The sequence below is a fragment of the Apus apus genome, chromosome 5, assembly GCF_020740795.1.
Source record: "Apus apus isolate bApuApu2 chromosome 5, bApuApu2.pri.cur, whole genome shotgun sequence".
Classification (NCBI taxonomy): domain Eukaryota; kingdom Metazoa; phylum Chordata; class Aves; order Apodiformes; family Apodidae; genus Apus; species Apus apus.
In genome coordinates this window covers 5,894,273-5,909,682 of record NC_067286.1, presented here as the reverse complement: position 1 = coordinate 5,909,682, position 15,410 = coordinate 5,894,273, and the positions used below count along the sequence as shown (strand labels likewise).

The following is a 15,410-nucleotide window of genomic DNA, read 5'->3' as shown; positions in this document are numbered from 1 at the left end:
TTCATCTCGTGGGCTATCACTGCTGAACTTTCTTCCCGTCACCGTAGGAAGAATAGCACTTTATTCATGTTCTGCTGCTTCCTGGGTCATCCTTTGCTGCTGCCCATTCCTGGGGTTTCTGTCTGTTTAAATTCAAGCTTTAGCTTTTACCATAGGTGGTTTTGCACTTTCATCCTCAGTGCAGCTGGTTTTGTGATACATTGTGAACAAACTTGAACCGGTCCCTATCTGAGCCTTTTGCCTGCCCTGGTTGTCAGAGGTGCTATCCAAGTTGTCATGGATAAGGATTCTAGACGAGACTCAGAGGAACACCTGCATCGCCCTTCACGAGGGCTTCACATCTGGTGTCAGAGCTGAGGACATGCTTTTTAGCCTCCTAGGTTTCCAGGTGTGGAGTTCTTTTTTTGATGCTTTGAAACCTGAAGAAGCTGTGAAACCCAATAGCATAGGTGAGCCAGCAACTGTAGCAGAACTAATTGTCGCACTTGGGTTGACTTTATGTATGAGTGTGATGGCAAATCCAATAATGTACAATAGTCAACAGTGCTAATGTGCTATTTTGCATTTTTGTTGTGGAGCATGCTAGAAAGGATCAGGTGCAAGACTGAAAGAAATGTCTCAGTTTCAGTTGATGATGTAATGTTTCATTTTTCAGGGTGATTAATATCTGACTTCATTCAAGAACTGCTTTTAACAATTGTGTTCTCTACAGTAGTTGTTTAAGGTGTACAGTAGCACCACAAAACAAAGCATGTAACAGTATGTGGTGCTGTCAGCAATGTAGCTATGGGGATAATCAATTCAAACCAGTAAATGCCTGTAATTCTTGATACGCTATCAAGCTACCATTTTAAAGACTTGTTGCAGTATTAGCAGCTGGGGGATCTGTGGGGGAGAGAGGTATCTACAGAGTTACCAATTCAGCTTGTTAAGCTGATTATAAGCATATGAATTTGTTAACATGTTTTATTAAAAATGCCTGAGAAAAAAAAATTATTAAATTTACTTTTATGGGCTCTTCATGTGCCTTGAAAGGGTGTTCATGCATAATTCAGTAAACCTCCAAACCTTCTGATATTAAATAAAATCTGTAAGACATATAAGCTTAAAAAAAAATATCCAGGAGTACTAGGACTTTAATCAACATTTTTACTTAATCTGCAGCTTGTATGTTAACTGTGTGAATTCCTTCTGTTCAAATGTAGGCGTTTAGATGCAAACCATATTACTGCCATACCAGAAGACAGTTTTGAGGGCCTGGTGCAGCTGCGTCACCTTTGGTTGGATGACAACAGTTTGACAGAAGTTCCCATCTATCCCCTCAGCAATCTCCCCTCTCTGCAGGCGTTAACGTTGGCTCTTAACAAAATAACACACATTCCTGACTATGCATTTACCAACCTTTCAAGTCTTGTTGTTCTGTGAGTATTTGTAACTGTATTTCATAGATCACTTTGATTTTCTTCTCAGTTACAGTTTTGATTAAACTAGATTGGCACTGAAAATGGTATTTTGCTATGTTTTGGCTCAGTTGTCTAGTTACAGCCTATACTGCCAACAGGAGCTGATACCATGTATACTTAGACAACCTACTGAAGGTTTGCTGAAGACTTTCTCCTAAATAGAAAATCAAAAGGGCCATATATTTTCCTAATATCTCACTTTAATAATGTGTATTTCAAACCAATGGTTGTCAGAGAAAGATTTCAGAGACATATTAAAAGAAGAAAATATTATCTGCCACAGACCTGTTTGTTGTAGTCTTCAATATTGCCAAGGGTGAATATGGAAAATTCCTTTGATTATATGTTTAAAACATATTTTTACCACACTTTTGGATAGTGGGTAAAGGTTTTTAATAGGTCATCTTGACTGTGGGCAATCTATTTGTTTCCATACGAGGATTAAATATTTCTGTTTAGAAGTGAAAGATACTCTTCTGCAAAATACACTGTGTATACTGTTTTTTTCTAAACGGTTTAGCTGTCTTGATTTCATAGATAGAGATGCTAATTTTAAACTTAGGTTAAATCATTCACTTATTTTAATACTTGTTTTTGTTTAGACATCTTCATAATAATAAAATAAAAACGATAGGAAAACACTGCTTTGATGGATTAGACAACCTTGAAACCTTGTAAGTATACTTCTCAAAGAAATTCATTGTTCAGTGTTTGTCTCATTCTCAGCTTACTCAAGGTAATTTTTTTGGTATGGTGAAGAATTTGCAAATAAGGCATGTGTGCACAGCACAACCCATAGCACTGACACAGGTCCAGCTCAGCTTTTGGAACTGAAGGCTAGTATCAGTGCAGTGCTCCACCAAAACTCATTAACTATGTTGAGAAGCAGGTAAATATTAGCCTGGGTGAAATGTCACTGTGGATGATGTAGCTCTAATGTTCCTAGCCCTGATCTAGTTGGTGTATCTTTGCATAGCACTCCACTGAGTCAGGTGGATGTATCAGAAGTGTTTGAGTGGCCCTGGGGGTGATAAGGGACAAATATTTGTTTCTCAGATTTACTGTAGGATTAAACATATTTGAGATACACTGCCACAACTGCTGTGTGACGACAGGAGGTTTCTCAGAGGGCCCCAGCAGATTGTTTCTGCACTGCCTCTCCCTCGCTGGGTGGGCAGCACTGCCTGCCGAGGAAACTGTTCCTCAGCTCCTGAGCTGATGCTCTGCAGGCCGGTAGAAAACAGCCCAGCTCCTGGTTCCCAGGCTTTCTCACAAGAGATACACCTGCATTCACTTCAAATGCTGGCAAATATGAAGGTAATGGACTGGGTTATCTGAAGCAGTGAGCCTTATATTCCTTCAGACAGAAACAGGGGATGAGGTTGAGAAGCATCACCTTCCCCTCGCCCCGTGCCTGGCGTCCCCACTCCTTATGGCCCCAGACTGGGTGTCCATAGTATCTGGATCCTAGCTCCACAGTATTCCAGGCCTCCTTGAGAGGAATGGCTTTCAGCTGCTTGGGTCACTCTCTTCATTTCCTTTCAGCTCTCTCAGTGGATGTGGTATTTCCTTCAGCAGTGCATTTGTTACTCTTAGGAGAATGCTAAATGAATAAGACAAGAAGAGAGGGCAAGGACACATTAAAGTCAGTAACACCCTCTGTTAACATGAGGAGTTTGGATGAGTCCAGGAATGCTGCTTGGTCCAACTACCTTGTCACTTGCTTAGGACCTCAATGGACTAGTAGACAGGTGATAAGTAAATGTACTCAGCTGCTGTAAGACTTTAAAATTGCTTCTCATAAGGAATCCTTTCTGCAGAAAAGACTGTCGCCAATCCTGACATTACTGCTAGAGCAGTGTCAGGTTAACTGAGATTTCAAATGATCCCTGTCCCTGATGTGTAGTGGTTCAGTGTAATGAGATTCCCCTCTGCCTCCATTCAGTATTTATAGTTGGTTTTGCTACAAGGTTTGCTATTACCTAATGGCTTATTTACTGTTCATTCTGTAAAACCTGAAAGAAAAGTATTCTTAGTAAGCTAATAAAGAGTAGTCATTTGTATCTACTTTTATTTAAACATTGAAATCTTAGTTCATTTCCATGTAAATCCTGTTGAAGAAAAATCTGAGAGTTGTTGAAAAGTACTGAGCTTTGCTGTAAAGAAGTGTCATTTGACTTAATGTGAATAATCCTCTGGGTAATATTAAATATCTAAGTTTATTAGCTGGTTATAAAGCATGTACAATATCAGAAGTGTAATTCTAAGTTAAAAATCAAGTTGTTCTGTGGGCTCGTTAAAGATGTTCTAAGATCTTTTTATTTAACACAGTTCAATGAAAGAAAAAAATATTTTAACAATTCATTATCACTGTTAAGAATTTTATAATTTTTCTGCTCTGTTTCTTCTAGGGATTTAAATTATAATAACATGGTAGAGTTCCCTGAAGCCATAAAAGCACTCCCAAATCTAAAGGAGTTGTGAGTATTACTTATTCTTTCTACCAGTTTTTTTCTTTCCATAAAGCAAAAGGGAATAGAAATTTCCAGATTTAAGACTGGTTGTCTCATTAGGCTGCAACTGAGATCAGATAAAGTTATGCTAAGTGATGCTATAATTAAAGGAAAAATATAATCAGCTAGAGAGGGAACCTATTGAAAATTATATAAGCAAGCAATTTATTCAGGAGAACCATTAGCATAGATCTTAATCACGAGCTGGTTTTGGTCTCCAGGAGCAGAATTAAGTATTCAGTGATCACACATGTTTTCCTGGCTCCCTCCTTAAGAGGGGAGGAAGAAGAGAGAAAGCATGGGATCATGTTTTGGACAGAACGGTTTGTTTCTAATGAAATCTTTTGAGATTAGCTGATGTGCAGTAGTCAGAAATAATCCCTTCAAAGTTACTCCTACAGTTTGACTTCATTCTGTTTTAACTACAATCCTATTTCTGGCAGGATTGGGAATTGAGTAGGTGTGAAGTAAATGACTATTGGTCGCATCTACTGGCAGTACATTTTTAAATGTTGGTTTTCTTCCTTGTTAATATCTTTAGGGGATTTCACAGTAACTACATTTCCATAATTCCTGATGGTGCATTTGCAGGAAACCCCCTTCTAAGAACAATGTAAGTAATTTTCATGCCTCTATTTTTAGTCTTTTAGCAGTGACTGCACGAACACCAACTGAAACGTGTTTTTCATTTCCCAGACATTTGTATGATAACCCTTTGTCTTTTGTGGGGAACTCAGCCTTTCAGAATCTGTCAGATCTGCATTCCCTGTAAGTATCACCTCAACTTTATAGTACAATAAATGGATATGAAACGTTGTGGCAAAGAGCTCAAAATAACTAAACTTTGTGACTGTCTCTTACCTTATACCTTTTTTGCAGTAAGCTTTTTAAAACATTGCTATTGTTGGAAATATCCTGTTTCTTAAGAAGCTCTAGTAAATGTGCTCTACAACCTTTTTTTTTTTTTTTTTTTTTAATCTTCATTGCCTTGCATAAGACACATAACCTCAGGCCAAATGCTCAGGTTCTTAAACTGCAGTATGTCCTAGGTAGTTTTTGAACAGGGATGTACATTGTGAGAATGTTTTGCAGGTTAGTGCATGCATGCTCTCAAAAGATACCAGTTCTGGGGGTGACAAGAAAGCAAAAATGGAGTGAGACATCAAACTGTGATCTGCAAACTACCTAAGATTTTATGCCCTTTTCATATGTGTATTCATACGACTCTTTCTAACTGGAATTTCAGTTGTTTGCTAATGGAGGAGTAATTTATTAAGCAAATTACTAGTATATGAAGCAGCAAAAAGACTATCTTCATGTGCAAAATTTAAACAACAGCCATGAGGATGTTAGAATGTCTCCTTGGTGAAAATATCCCCACCTGATGTCAGGTTTGAATGTCGCAGTTCTTTGCCTAATAGTTTACAGCTAATTTTCTTGGGGATTTTTTAGGGTCATTCGGGGTGCCAGCATGGTGCAGTGGTTTCCTAATTTGACAGGAACTGTGAACCTGGAGAGTTTGTAAGTATCTTGTACAGAAATAATTTCCATAACTTCTTGGGTTTGCCTCTTGTGAGATGATAGAAATATGATTAGTGGATCTGGAGAGCAACTGGATATATGTGCTCTTCCTGCCAATAGATGTAATTATATCATTTGTCTTACTGTGATACTTGGGTGCCCTTTAATTATTTTTTAATAGGGTCAGCTGGCAAGCTGAAAGGCCATTGATTCTACCCCCACTCCCATGATCTGACAAACAGAAAAGTTTGCCTCTCCCAAAACCAAAAAAAAATGTGGTGGGTAAATCTGGCACCCCAATAGCTGAGACACCATCCTTATTCAGCTCTTACATATGCTTCTAATGATATCCACCATCAACAATGCAAACATTTATATATGGTTGGTTTGTTTTTTTTCACAGAACTCTAACAGGGACCAAAATAAACAGTATTCCTGTTAATTTATGCCAAGAGCAAAAGGTGCTACGAACTTTGTAAGTATATATATTGTGCTGCTATCTTCATCTGCATCAAAATGTTTAAAAAACCCATTAAATCTAATTTAAGGGCAGAAGTCTTGCTTATACTTGCTCATCCTAGTAGTTCTATCAGAGTTGGAAGTCTGATTCTGATTTCTTGATTCTTCAAATCAGGACTCATGACAGAATAGATCTAATGCTGTATGTTCCTGAAACAGGGGCCAGTTTATAGGGACGCAGTGTTAGTTCTTTCATATTTTGTAAGATATGTAAGGTGGTGCTGCAGAACAGTCTTTGCACCTTCAAATTCACTCTGCCACCATTCATTCTTAGCTCAAAAGTAATCATCTACATTCAGAGCTTAAGAGAGTTTAGTTACAGGTCTATGACTTTTTATGTTTGGAAACACAGAAGAGAGGGCATCAGGAACCGAGGGAAATGGAGAAGAGCATTAGGAAGAGGGTAGTAATGCAAAGTACAGACAGAAAAAGTGTAAGGACATGTTAAATGAAAAAAAAACAAACACCAAAAACCAAAACAAAAACCCCAAACCAACAAAACCAACCCAAACTGAAAAATGAAACTACTGGGAGGAAAAGGCAAAGCCATATTTACAAAGGACACACAGAGGAACATTTGCAACAAAAGTACTGAAAAATGGAGGAGAAAAATACATTCTGTTTTATAGAAGAAAGACTAGGGAAAAAGAATGGTGAGGTAGGATTTCTTTCAAATGGGAGTTTATCTTTTGAACAGACTTGTGAAGATTGCTGGCAAGTTTCTAGTCTCTTTTTGTTGTATAGTTTCACAGGAGAATCTGAATGTTCTTTGCTCTGCTTAGGAAGGTACCAACACCCTAAATAAAGATGTGCACCAAAGTCCTGCATTACATGCCATCTATCCAGTTTATTCTAAAAAAGAAGGTTATGAATAAAGCTTTTTACATTACAACTCTTAGAATATAGGGAATTTGTACAGTATTTTGGGGTATGCATATATCCAGAAGCAGAGCTGAAGGCTATTTGCTGACTATTGCAAGCTTGACATAGCAGTTATGTCTTTCTACATTTTTGGGTGTGTGTAATATGTAAATCAAAGTGGGGCTAGTTAGGATGACTGTAGAGACATCACGCTTGTGATTCCATTCAAGATGTTCTCTGAACTGCCCTTAGTTTTGCCACATAATGCTTCTGACAGGTAGACATGTCCTACCATCCATTTAACGGTTACAAGTGATGAGATGTTTCAGGTAGAAAGAGACTAAGCACCTTTCTCCCATTTTCTGTTTTGAAGGGACTTGTCTTATAACAATATAAAGGACCTCCCAAGTTTTAAGGGCTGCCACTCCTTGGAAGAAATGTAAGTAGAAATACAAGTTGTTTATCCTTATTACCTCCTCAGTATGCTGAGTCCAAGTCTCTAGAAACTTTTTTTACTTCATGTTTGATCATAACTTTCTAAGATTAAGGAGAGAGATAATACGGCTATTTCATGTGAGGGGTGTGCTGGGTAGGGAATTCAAGCACTTTTAATCGTTCCTATGGCACAAAAAAGAATGAAGGACACTTAATCCTGCATTTCGTAGTAATATTGCTGTACTCATAGATGGAATGAACATGTATGTGTTTTCCTTTCTGCCTCATCTCTTCCACTCTTCTTCAGTTCCCTCCAACCAGCTTGTGTAAACAACCTTGTATAAAATGTTTTTCCTGCAGTCTCTCCAAGACACATTCAAAACCCATCTTTGCTTTTCCTTACTTCATTCCTTTAAAGCTTAAGTTTAAGCTTTATTTCCAGACCCTACATAATTTTTCCATCTGCATATATTCCTGCTTCTCCTTCTACCTCTACTGCTCTGAAGCTTCTTTCCACTTAACCAGAGTGGAAATAGATTTCTCACAGGTTTTTGCTGTTACACTTTTGACATCTTTAGTGTCGTTGTAAAGGTAGCTACTGAAATGGAAGCATAGTTTGCCCAATAGCTCTTCCTAACATTTTTCTTGCATAAATCCGTACTTTGAGAAGGGAAAGTGCACGCAGGGTAAGAATAGGGCCCAAAGGTTCCATCAGAATTCAGTAGATTGGTTTTAGATCTTAGAGTGACTCTTCAAAGTTCACAAAGTGCTACTTGGAAGTAATTTAGTCCACAGTTAACAGTCTCTTCTAAATTAAATGACTTGTGAATTGGGATTGGACAGAGGCACCACGAAAGACCTTCATGGTTGTACTACCATGGCTAATGTGAAGTGCAGAGCAGGTATTTAAACAGTTTGCCTACAGGGGGAAATGAGAAAAATCTTCCCATTTATAGGGCTAAATCTATGTATTAGGAGGAACTGAACAGTCCCTTGTTTTGAAGTCAGCCCAGTTTGCCAATGAAGTTCTGTTTCTACTTCTTCCCTTTGCAGTTCCTTACAGCATAATCAAATCCATGAAATCACTGAGGATACCTTTCAAGGACTGTCATCCCTTCGTATCCTGTAAGTGTACATAGTTTTGCATACTGAGTAAAACAAGATAATGTTTTTGATTGCTGTGTAAACTGATCACAGGGTTTGGTGTTACAAAGCTGAATGGTGGCAAAAGCGCAGATGTGCTGAATCCTTAGGTGAAGCAAATGCTGTACCAGAGATACTAGCAGTGGGTTGTAGTCCCTTTTTTTTCTATTCTCCATTTTGCTTTTATAGGCTATAATGGTATTTTTTTTATATATGTGGAGATTTGAAAAAGGAAAACTTTTTTGTAATATTTTGCAATATATTATTATTCTATTATTCCATTACACAGTCTTTCTTGGAGAGATTTTCCTGTTTTTCTCAAGAAGAGCAGAGAGTAAATAAAATTATCCCTTGTCCTTACATCTCTAGCTATATGAAGATTATGCAAGAACATAATTATCAGGGGGGAAAAAAAAATCCACAAATTGACAGGTTTGTTAAAAGGAATGTCAGAATATAAGTCATGGTGGTCCAGTAGGAGCTGGATGTGGATTTTGAAATCCAACAAAGCAGATGCTCTTGTGTTTGTTCTTCTGTTGCCTTGCCCCACCTGATCCAATGTGATCTGCCCTAGGTGCAGCTTGTCACCAAAGGGATCATCCTGGCACCTTCAGCCTGGGAAAAGAGTGGTTGCCAGAGATGGCCTCTGCCTTGGGAGCATAGGCTGAGTTGCTAGTACCAGGAAGGAAAGGAAAGGGGGCAGGAATGGGAGATGGATGCCACCTCAGGAATGAGGGTTAAGCAGCTTACACCTGCCTTACCAAGGGATTTGGCTGCTGCTGCACCTGGCTGACTGGGGAGAGAGGGGAAATGGGAGTGTTGTTCCACTTTTCTGACAAAGGCATAATGTATTTGTCACCTTAAGGTTTTTCTCAGTATAGTGGCTGTTACAAAGTTCTGATGAAACTGCTAAAATAATCTCATTTGGCATTGATTGCAGTGACCTCAGTAGAAATCGGATCCATCACATCCACAAAGAAGCTTTCATTACTGTTGGAGCTCTTGTTAACTTGTAAGTAGGCAATTCTCTGCAGCAACGTCCTCTCTCTAGCATTAAACTACTGAGATAATAAATATTTTTAGCTTAACGTTGATATGTGCCCATCATGTATTTCATCTCTGTGGCTCACAAAACCTCTCACTAGCTGAACATCTGCAGAGAACACTTCTTTAAAGTTCCTGCTGCACTGACAGTCATTTGCCTGACCACAGCCTTGGTAGGAGACTTGAAGAAGCCTTCCTACTTCAATGAAATGTGTGCTATAGGATGTTCAAGTTCACTTTGTTGTAACACTGTCTTAATATTCACATTGCAGAGACCTAAGTTTCAATGAACTCACTTCAGTTCCAGCTGAAGGATTGAGTGGACTGAACCAGCTTAAACTTGCAGGCAATTCTGAGTTGAAGGAGGCTTTGGCAGCGAAGAACTTTGCAAAACTCCGGTATGTTGGGAGAGAACACTGCAGGGTCCCTCCTTTACTTTGACAGGAACAAGCAACGTGACAACAAAATGAAGCCCAATTTAATAATACTCATGACAATCAGGCTGTTAGCTGAGTCCTGTAGGGCCTTAAAGTTGGCATATCATAAAACTGTAGAATCATAGAATGGTTTGAGTTGGAAGGGACAGTAAAGATGATCTAGTTCCAACCCCCCTGCATGGGCAGGGACACTTCCCACTAGACCGGGTTCTTCCAAGCCCCATCCAACCTGCCCTTGAACACTTCCAGGGATGAGGCTTCCACAGCTTCCCTGGGCAACCTGTTCCAATGTCTCACCACTCTCACACTAAAGAATTTCTTCCTAATATCTAACCTAAGTCTTTTTTCTAGTTTTGATCCATTACCCCTCATCCTGCCACTACACACCCTCATAAAAATCCCTCCACAGCTTTCCTGTAGGCCCCCTTCAGATACTGGAAGGCCACTATGAGGTCTCCCCAGGGCCTTCTCTTCTCCAGGCTGAACAATGTATGAAAAGGGCATCTGTCTCTTCTGGTACAGAAGCCGTTTGCAGACAATTTTCTTGAAACTTCTTAATATTTTCCCAGCACCACTTTTCAAGCAGATACCACCTGACTTCTGAGCAGTGATTTTGGGTGAATTCCATTTGTTATTGAACTGAACACATCTATCTTTCAGAGTATGGAAAACAGGAGCAGGTGTGCAGGTGTCTTGATTCCATAATCACCACACTTTACACGTATGCTGTTTATTCTTGGAGGCAAATGATGAGAGTAACCCAGTACTGATTTTAGTGGGAGGAGGATCAGACAGTGATTAACTGCTTTGCATTTTCAAAGATCTTTCTGCACATTAATATTTCAATCCTCAAGAAGCAGTTAAAAGTTGTTTCCCATACTGTCCAACAGAAAAATGGAGATGAAGATACTGTTAATTTGTCTAAAGCCAGCAAAGGAGTCCATGTCACTTTTACAGGCAGGCCTCAGCAGATGAGTTTTTTGGTTTTGATCTGTGTTTGAGAACTAATGCATTGTGGTAACCTTTAGACTGATGTTCCTCCTGAACAATTGCAAGAACAGAATTCAGGTACAATCATGCAGGTTGTTGATATTGTAGCTTTGAGTCAGAAAAATTAGTTTCTGGTCTGCTATTATCCTGTTGTTTTCATGGACTTCTTAAAATTCGGTGGGCAACTGGATTTCTTCTCTACTAGGATTAATAGTATGTAACATTCTGTCAAGCACACAAAAAGGCAACAGCAAAATTAAAATAAAACAAACAAACTTGCTTTGCTTCTTCTTCTGGGAATTAACTTCGTTACTAAACTGTTACTTTTTAATTAACTTGCTTCATTAGTTTCCAGTTTAAGTTGTATGTCAACTCCAGAAATGCGGATCAGAATTTGTTTTGTATTTGGAGTAGAATTAGTAGTAGGGAGATGTAAACATCACAGAATTTTCTTTGTACTTGCAGCAGACAAGACTTGGGTGCATCACCTGTCCTTTATCTCTGTGCCAAAGCTCATCAGAAACAGTTTTACAGCTGATCCAGTTTTAAATAGTTTTTTTATTAGCAAACATGACAAAAAGAGGCTTCAGTTTTAGAGCTGAAGTGTGCCACTTAAGTCTTTTTAATAGTTGGTAATTACTTAGGTTACAACTGGTAGCACTTATTGTTGTTCTGCCTGTGTTTCAGGTCTCTCTCTGTACCATATGCTTACCAGTGCTGTGCATTTTGGGGTTGTGAGTCTTACTTAAATTCTGATGCTGAAGATTCCAGTCACCAAGATCAGGGTGCCTTGATGGACCGTGAGAAGGGTAAGTGTTTCACTGCACTACACTGGCAGGATTTTTGTGGCCTAGACTAGACCAAATATTTGTATGTTGCCTTTGAATAAAGAAACTTGGCAAATGTAAAGCTTTATAGGGATACAAAAGCTGTCTCTGAAAGTGCTTGGTGGCTGCTTACAGATGGGTAGTGCCATGTTCTTTCTAAGTGTTTAAGATTTGCCTGTTTAAGGAAAAATAACACAATCTTTTTTCTTTCTCTTTTCTTTTTTTTTTTTTAATTCTAAACTGCCAGTATTGTTTCTGTCATTTTCTGCCAGAACAAAAATGTTTTGTAGTGCTCAGTATTTCGACCTTCATGTTTAGCAAGGCCTTGTCCTTCCACTGGCTACTTCAGGGCCCATAGATCTTTCCCTGGTGATGAAAGATGTTGCTGCTTTGTTGCAAAGTATTGCAAGTAGCTGTGACAGGCAATAATAACTCAAACTGCTACAGCAATTTCCACACTGAACATTCAACCTTATGTCGCAAACCAGAACAGCTCCATTTGTTAAAGTCTTGAATGTGGGTCGGGTGTTAGCTCTTTGATCTTTAAAAGGTGTACTTCCATCCTGGGCAGCTCACTGCATTTCTCTTTTTTCTTGTCATCTTAAAACTAACCTGTTTTTTTAAATTATTTTTACTTGGATACAGCTGATGCAGATGTTCTAAGAAATGAGGAGAATGAGGAACTGGGGCAGACTATTATTCACTGTACACCAGCAACAGGTAAATCTTACAATGTGCTTTAGCCACACTGTGAACTTTATGGTGTCATGCAAACAGTTTTTTGCAGAGTTGGGCGTTTCATTCCTCACAGTCACTCCATACACAGAAGATAAAATTCTACAATGCTTGGGTGAAACTTCCTTTGATGTCAGTGTTGTTTTTCATGAGCAGTCACAAAGATTTGTCTCAGCTTTAGACACACACAGCACTATATTGCAGAAGTCAGCATAAGCAGGACATACAAGACTGTGATACTTCTATTTTGAGCTTGCTGTGTTTAATGCACTGTCCCCATAATCTTGTTTCTCTTGCCAAAGAGACGTCTGTGGAGCAGACTGTATGAATGCTCATATGCTTCAGTGAGAAGTCAGCCTGTGCTTTCATAGCTTTACTCCAGCTGCTGTCATTGGTGGTTTTAACTAAGCCTGAGGTCTTTGCAGGAGAGAGGAGGAGAACAATCACTCACATGATCTGTTCCCCAGTCCTGCCATAGCTGCATTCATGGACAGCAAAGGGCTGTTAGAAGTAGCTGGAGCAGGCAGTAGCATTTTACACTGCTGCAGATATTTGTGCAACGAGAGGTCTTATTGGCATACCAGAGCTACTCCAATTCAGACTTGAACAGCCCAGGAGTGTTGAAAATCTTTGATCTTGCAAACAAATATTTTCGTTCTAGCCAGCTTTATTGCTGTCCTTCTGCTCATCTTCCTCGTCTTGTGAGTTTCCACACGTGGTTCCCCTTGGCTCCTGAAGGGCTTGCTGTAGTGTCTCCTCCTTCCCTGCCTTTGTCATGGGCTCTCTAGAGGATTCCCTTTGTCTTGTACCCTCCTGTGTTCATAAACAGGAACACACAGGTGGGGGAACAGAATGCTGCCAATGAATTTACTTCTGGGGTTTTCCAAGTCTTCTTTCATTCTCTTCTCCCAGACTGGGGTAAACATTGGTTATGAAAACCTGGTCACTCTTCATTTTTTTGGGCTAGCTCCAGCTTTATTATATATAATACCACGGGCATTTCTTGATCACAGCAAAAAAAGAAAAAAATGGCCAGAAAGTAAAATATTTTATTAATGTAACTGTATGTGATCTGAGAATTAATTTGACCAATACTGCTGATCTGCTTTTGATCTCCTGTTCACAGAATTAGAATTCAGATGATGTGTTACAAGGGTTAAATCTTTAAAACCTTCAGCTCTCTCTTTTTGCCCATGCTAGACATGCTGCAGCTCTAAAAGGAACAAAGAGCTTGTTTTACAAGTTCACAATTTGCCTTGTTTTCCACCAGTCCCTCCCATACTAACAACTTGTTTTCTGTGCCATGCTGTCATCTGGTCATAAGTAGGACACTCCACCCACCATGTAACTTCTGAATCATTGCTGATCTCGTAGAGCCACTTTCTGCTTTGCCTAATGGCAGGAATGGATTGCTGAACAGTGGCACTCGAGTAGCACAGCACTGAAAGCTGCAGCACATCCTTCCCAGCATCAATTCCCCCCAGTGGGCTGGGAATTTTAAGGACTTTTAAGGGTAGAAAGACAGGCAAGTGTGATGTGGTTATTTGTTTGTCTAAAGACATCTTACTGTACAGCTACTAGAGAACAGACTTCAAGTTGATTTTGGAAGCACAGCACTGGCTTTTTAAAATTTCCTAAGTTGTTTATTACTAAGTAGATTGATCTTAGCAGGTATTGCTGTGTCATGTGAATGTACTGTAAAAATAATGATCCCAGCAAGGATGTCTTACTCAGGAACACCTGCAAAAAAAAACAAACCAAAGGGATTTTACTGCTGATTTTACTGGTTTGATAATCCAGTTAGCACCATTGCCCAGAAACGAAGCTTGCTTATTTCAACAAAGATTGTTTTTTTGGCTTGTTTGGTAATTTCTGGAAATAGCTTTAGGCCTTGGGAGGCTCTTGCACTAACATTTTGTTGTTCTGTGCAGTTGTTGTTCCAGCCTGCATTAGGGATGGGTTATACTTAGTTTTCACCTGCCTCAAGGGAGGGCATGAGCTGCAGAGAGCCAGGAGTCATGGGTTGAATCTGGCCCAGAAAGCTCCAGCCTGAGGTGGCAGCACAGTTTGGCATTTTCCTGCTGTGCCTTCAGCTCCCAGAGTGCCCGGCTGCAGGGAGAGATCCCCAGCTGTTGTGCTTCAGACAATTAGCAGTGCCTAATGGGAATGTAGGAGAGGTTAAACTCTTCTAATTGTTACTTAAAATCAGTAGGATTTCCCTATGGAATAAATAGCAATTAGAAGGACTAGAAGGGCAAGCAGTAGTAGTGACCTTTTTTCCTCGACTTTCCTCATATTATTTAGCTTGTCGGGCATTTTTTATCATTTCAACTTTTTTCAGTGGCAAAAGAAGAAGAAAAAGGCCCTATATTCCCCTAGATGACTTTCCAAGCTCACAGTGCCTTTCAGTGACAAGGGTGGGGGAGAGGGCTTGCAGTGAATTCCTGTCCCCTTTCAATCTGCTTACATTGAATTCATCAGCTGTTTTACAGATGTTTTCCTGTGACCAAAAAGTTATTCCAGAGGACATGTTTGTGAATAATTTCTTGAGAGAAAGTGTTACTTCTAAAAAAATTCTTTCCCCTTACAAGTTGGTTGTGGACATTTGCTTTTATTGTGTTACCAACTTTTTATTTATGAAGCACGTAAAAAGTATTTAGGTGGCACTCATAGAAGCTATTTTGAGTAGCTAAAAGGTAATTAAGTTTGTTTAGCTAGCTTGTTTATACAAAGTATTCTCAAGTGACCATTCATCACAGTAATTATTTTTTCAGGCATAATTAATTAGTAAATAGCTTCAGCAGAATCGTTTACTTTCAACTGACCTATTTAGCAGTTCAGCTGTGTACTCTATTCATGAATTAATGAGGAGTGCTCCTGTAATACCTTTTGAAAATCTTATTAAGGCACGCATTTTTTCCT

The 15,410-nt window shown here is 39.3% G+C and overlaps 1 protein-coding gene across 1 annotated transcript in view; it reads left to right on the top strand.

Annotated features, from left to right (window-relative positions):
- LGR4 (leucine rich repeat containing G protein-coupled receptor 4) overlaps window positions 1-15,410 on the top strand; it is a 79,708-nt gene that overhangs the window by 61,006 nt on the left and 3,292 nt on the right. The window contains exons 5-17 of the mRNA XM_051622079.1: window positions 1,206-1,421; window positions 2,066-2,137; window positions 3,875-3,943; window positions 4,518-4,589; window positions 4,673-4,744; window positions 5,429-5,497; window positions 5,901-5,972; window positions 7,251-7,316; window positions 8,366-8,437; window positions 9,396-9,467; window positions 9,772-9,897; window positions 11,614-11,735; window positions 12,399-12,473. Of these exons, the coding sequence (XP_051478039.1) occupies window positions 1,206-1,421; window positions 2,066-2,137; window positions 3,875-3,943; window positions 4,518-4,589; window positions 4,673-4,744; window positions 5,429-5,497; window positions 5,901-5,972; window positions 7,251-7,316; window positions 8,366-8,437; window positions 9,396-9,467; window positions 9,772-9,897; window positions 11,614-11,735; window positions 12,399-12,473 (1,175 nt within the window). The remainder of the gene's footprint in view (window positions 1-1,205; window positions 1,422-2,065; window positions 2,138-3,874; window positions 3,944-4,517; window positions 4,590-4,672; window positions 4,745-5,428; window positions 5,498-5,900; window positions 5,973-7,250; window positions 7,317-8,365; window positions 8,438-9,395; window positions 9,468-9,771; window positions 9,898-11,613; window positions 11,736-12,398; window positions 12,474-15,410) is intronic.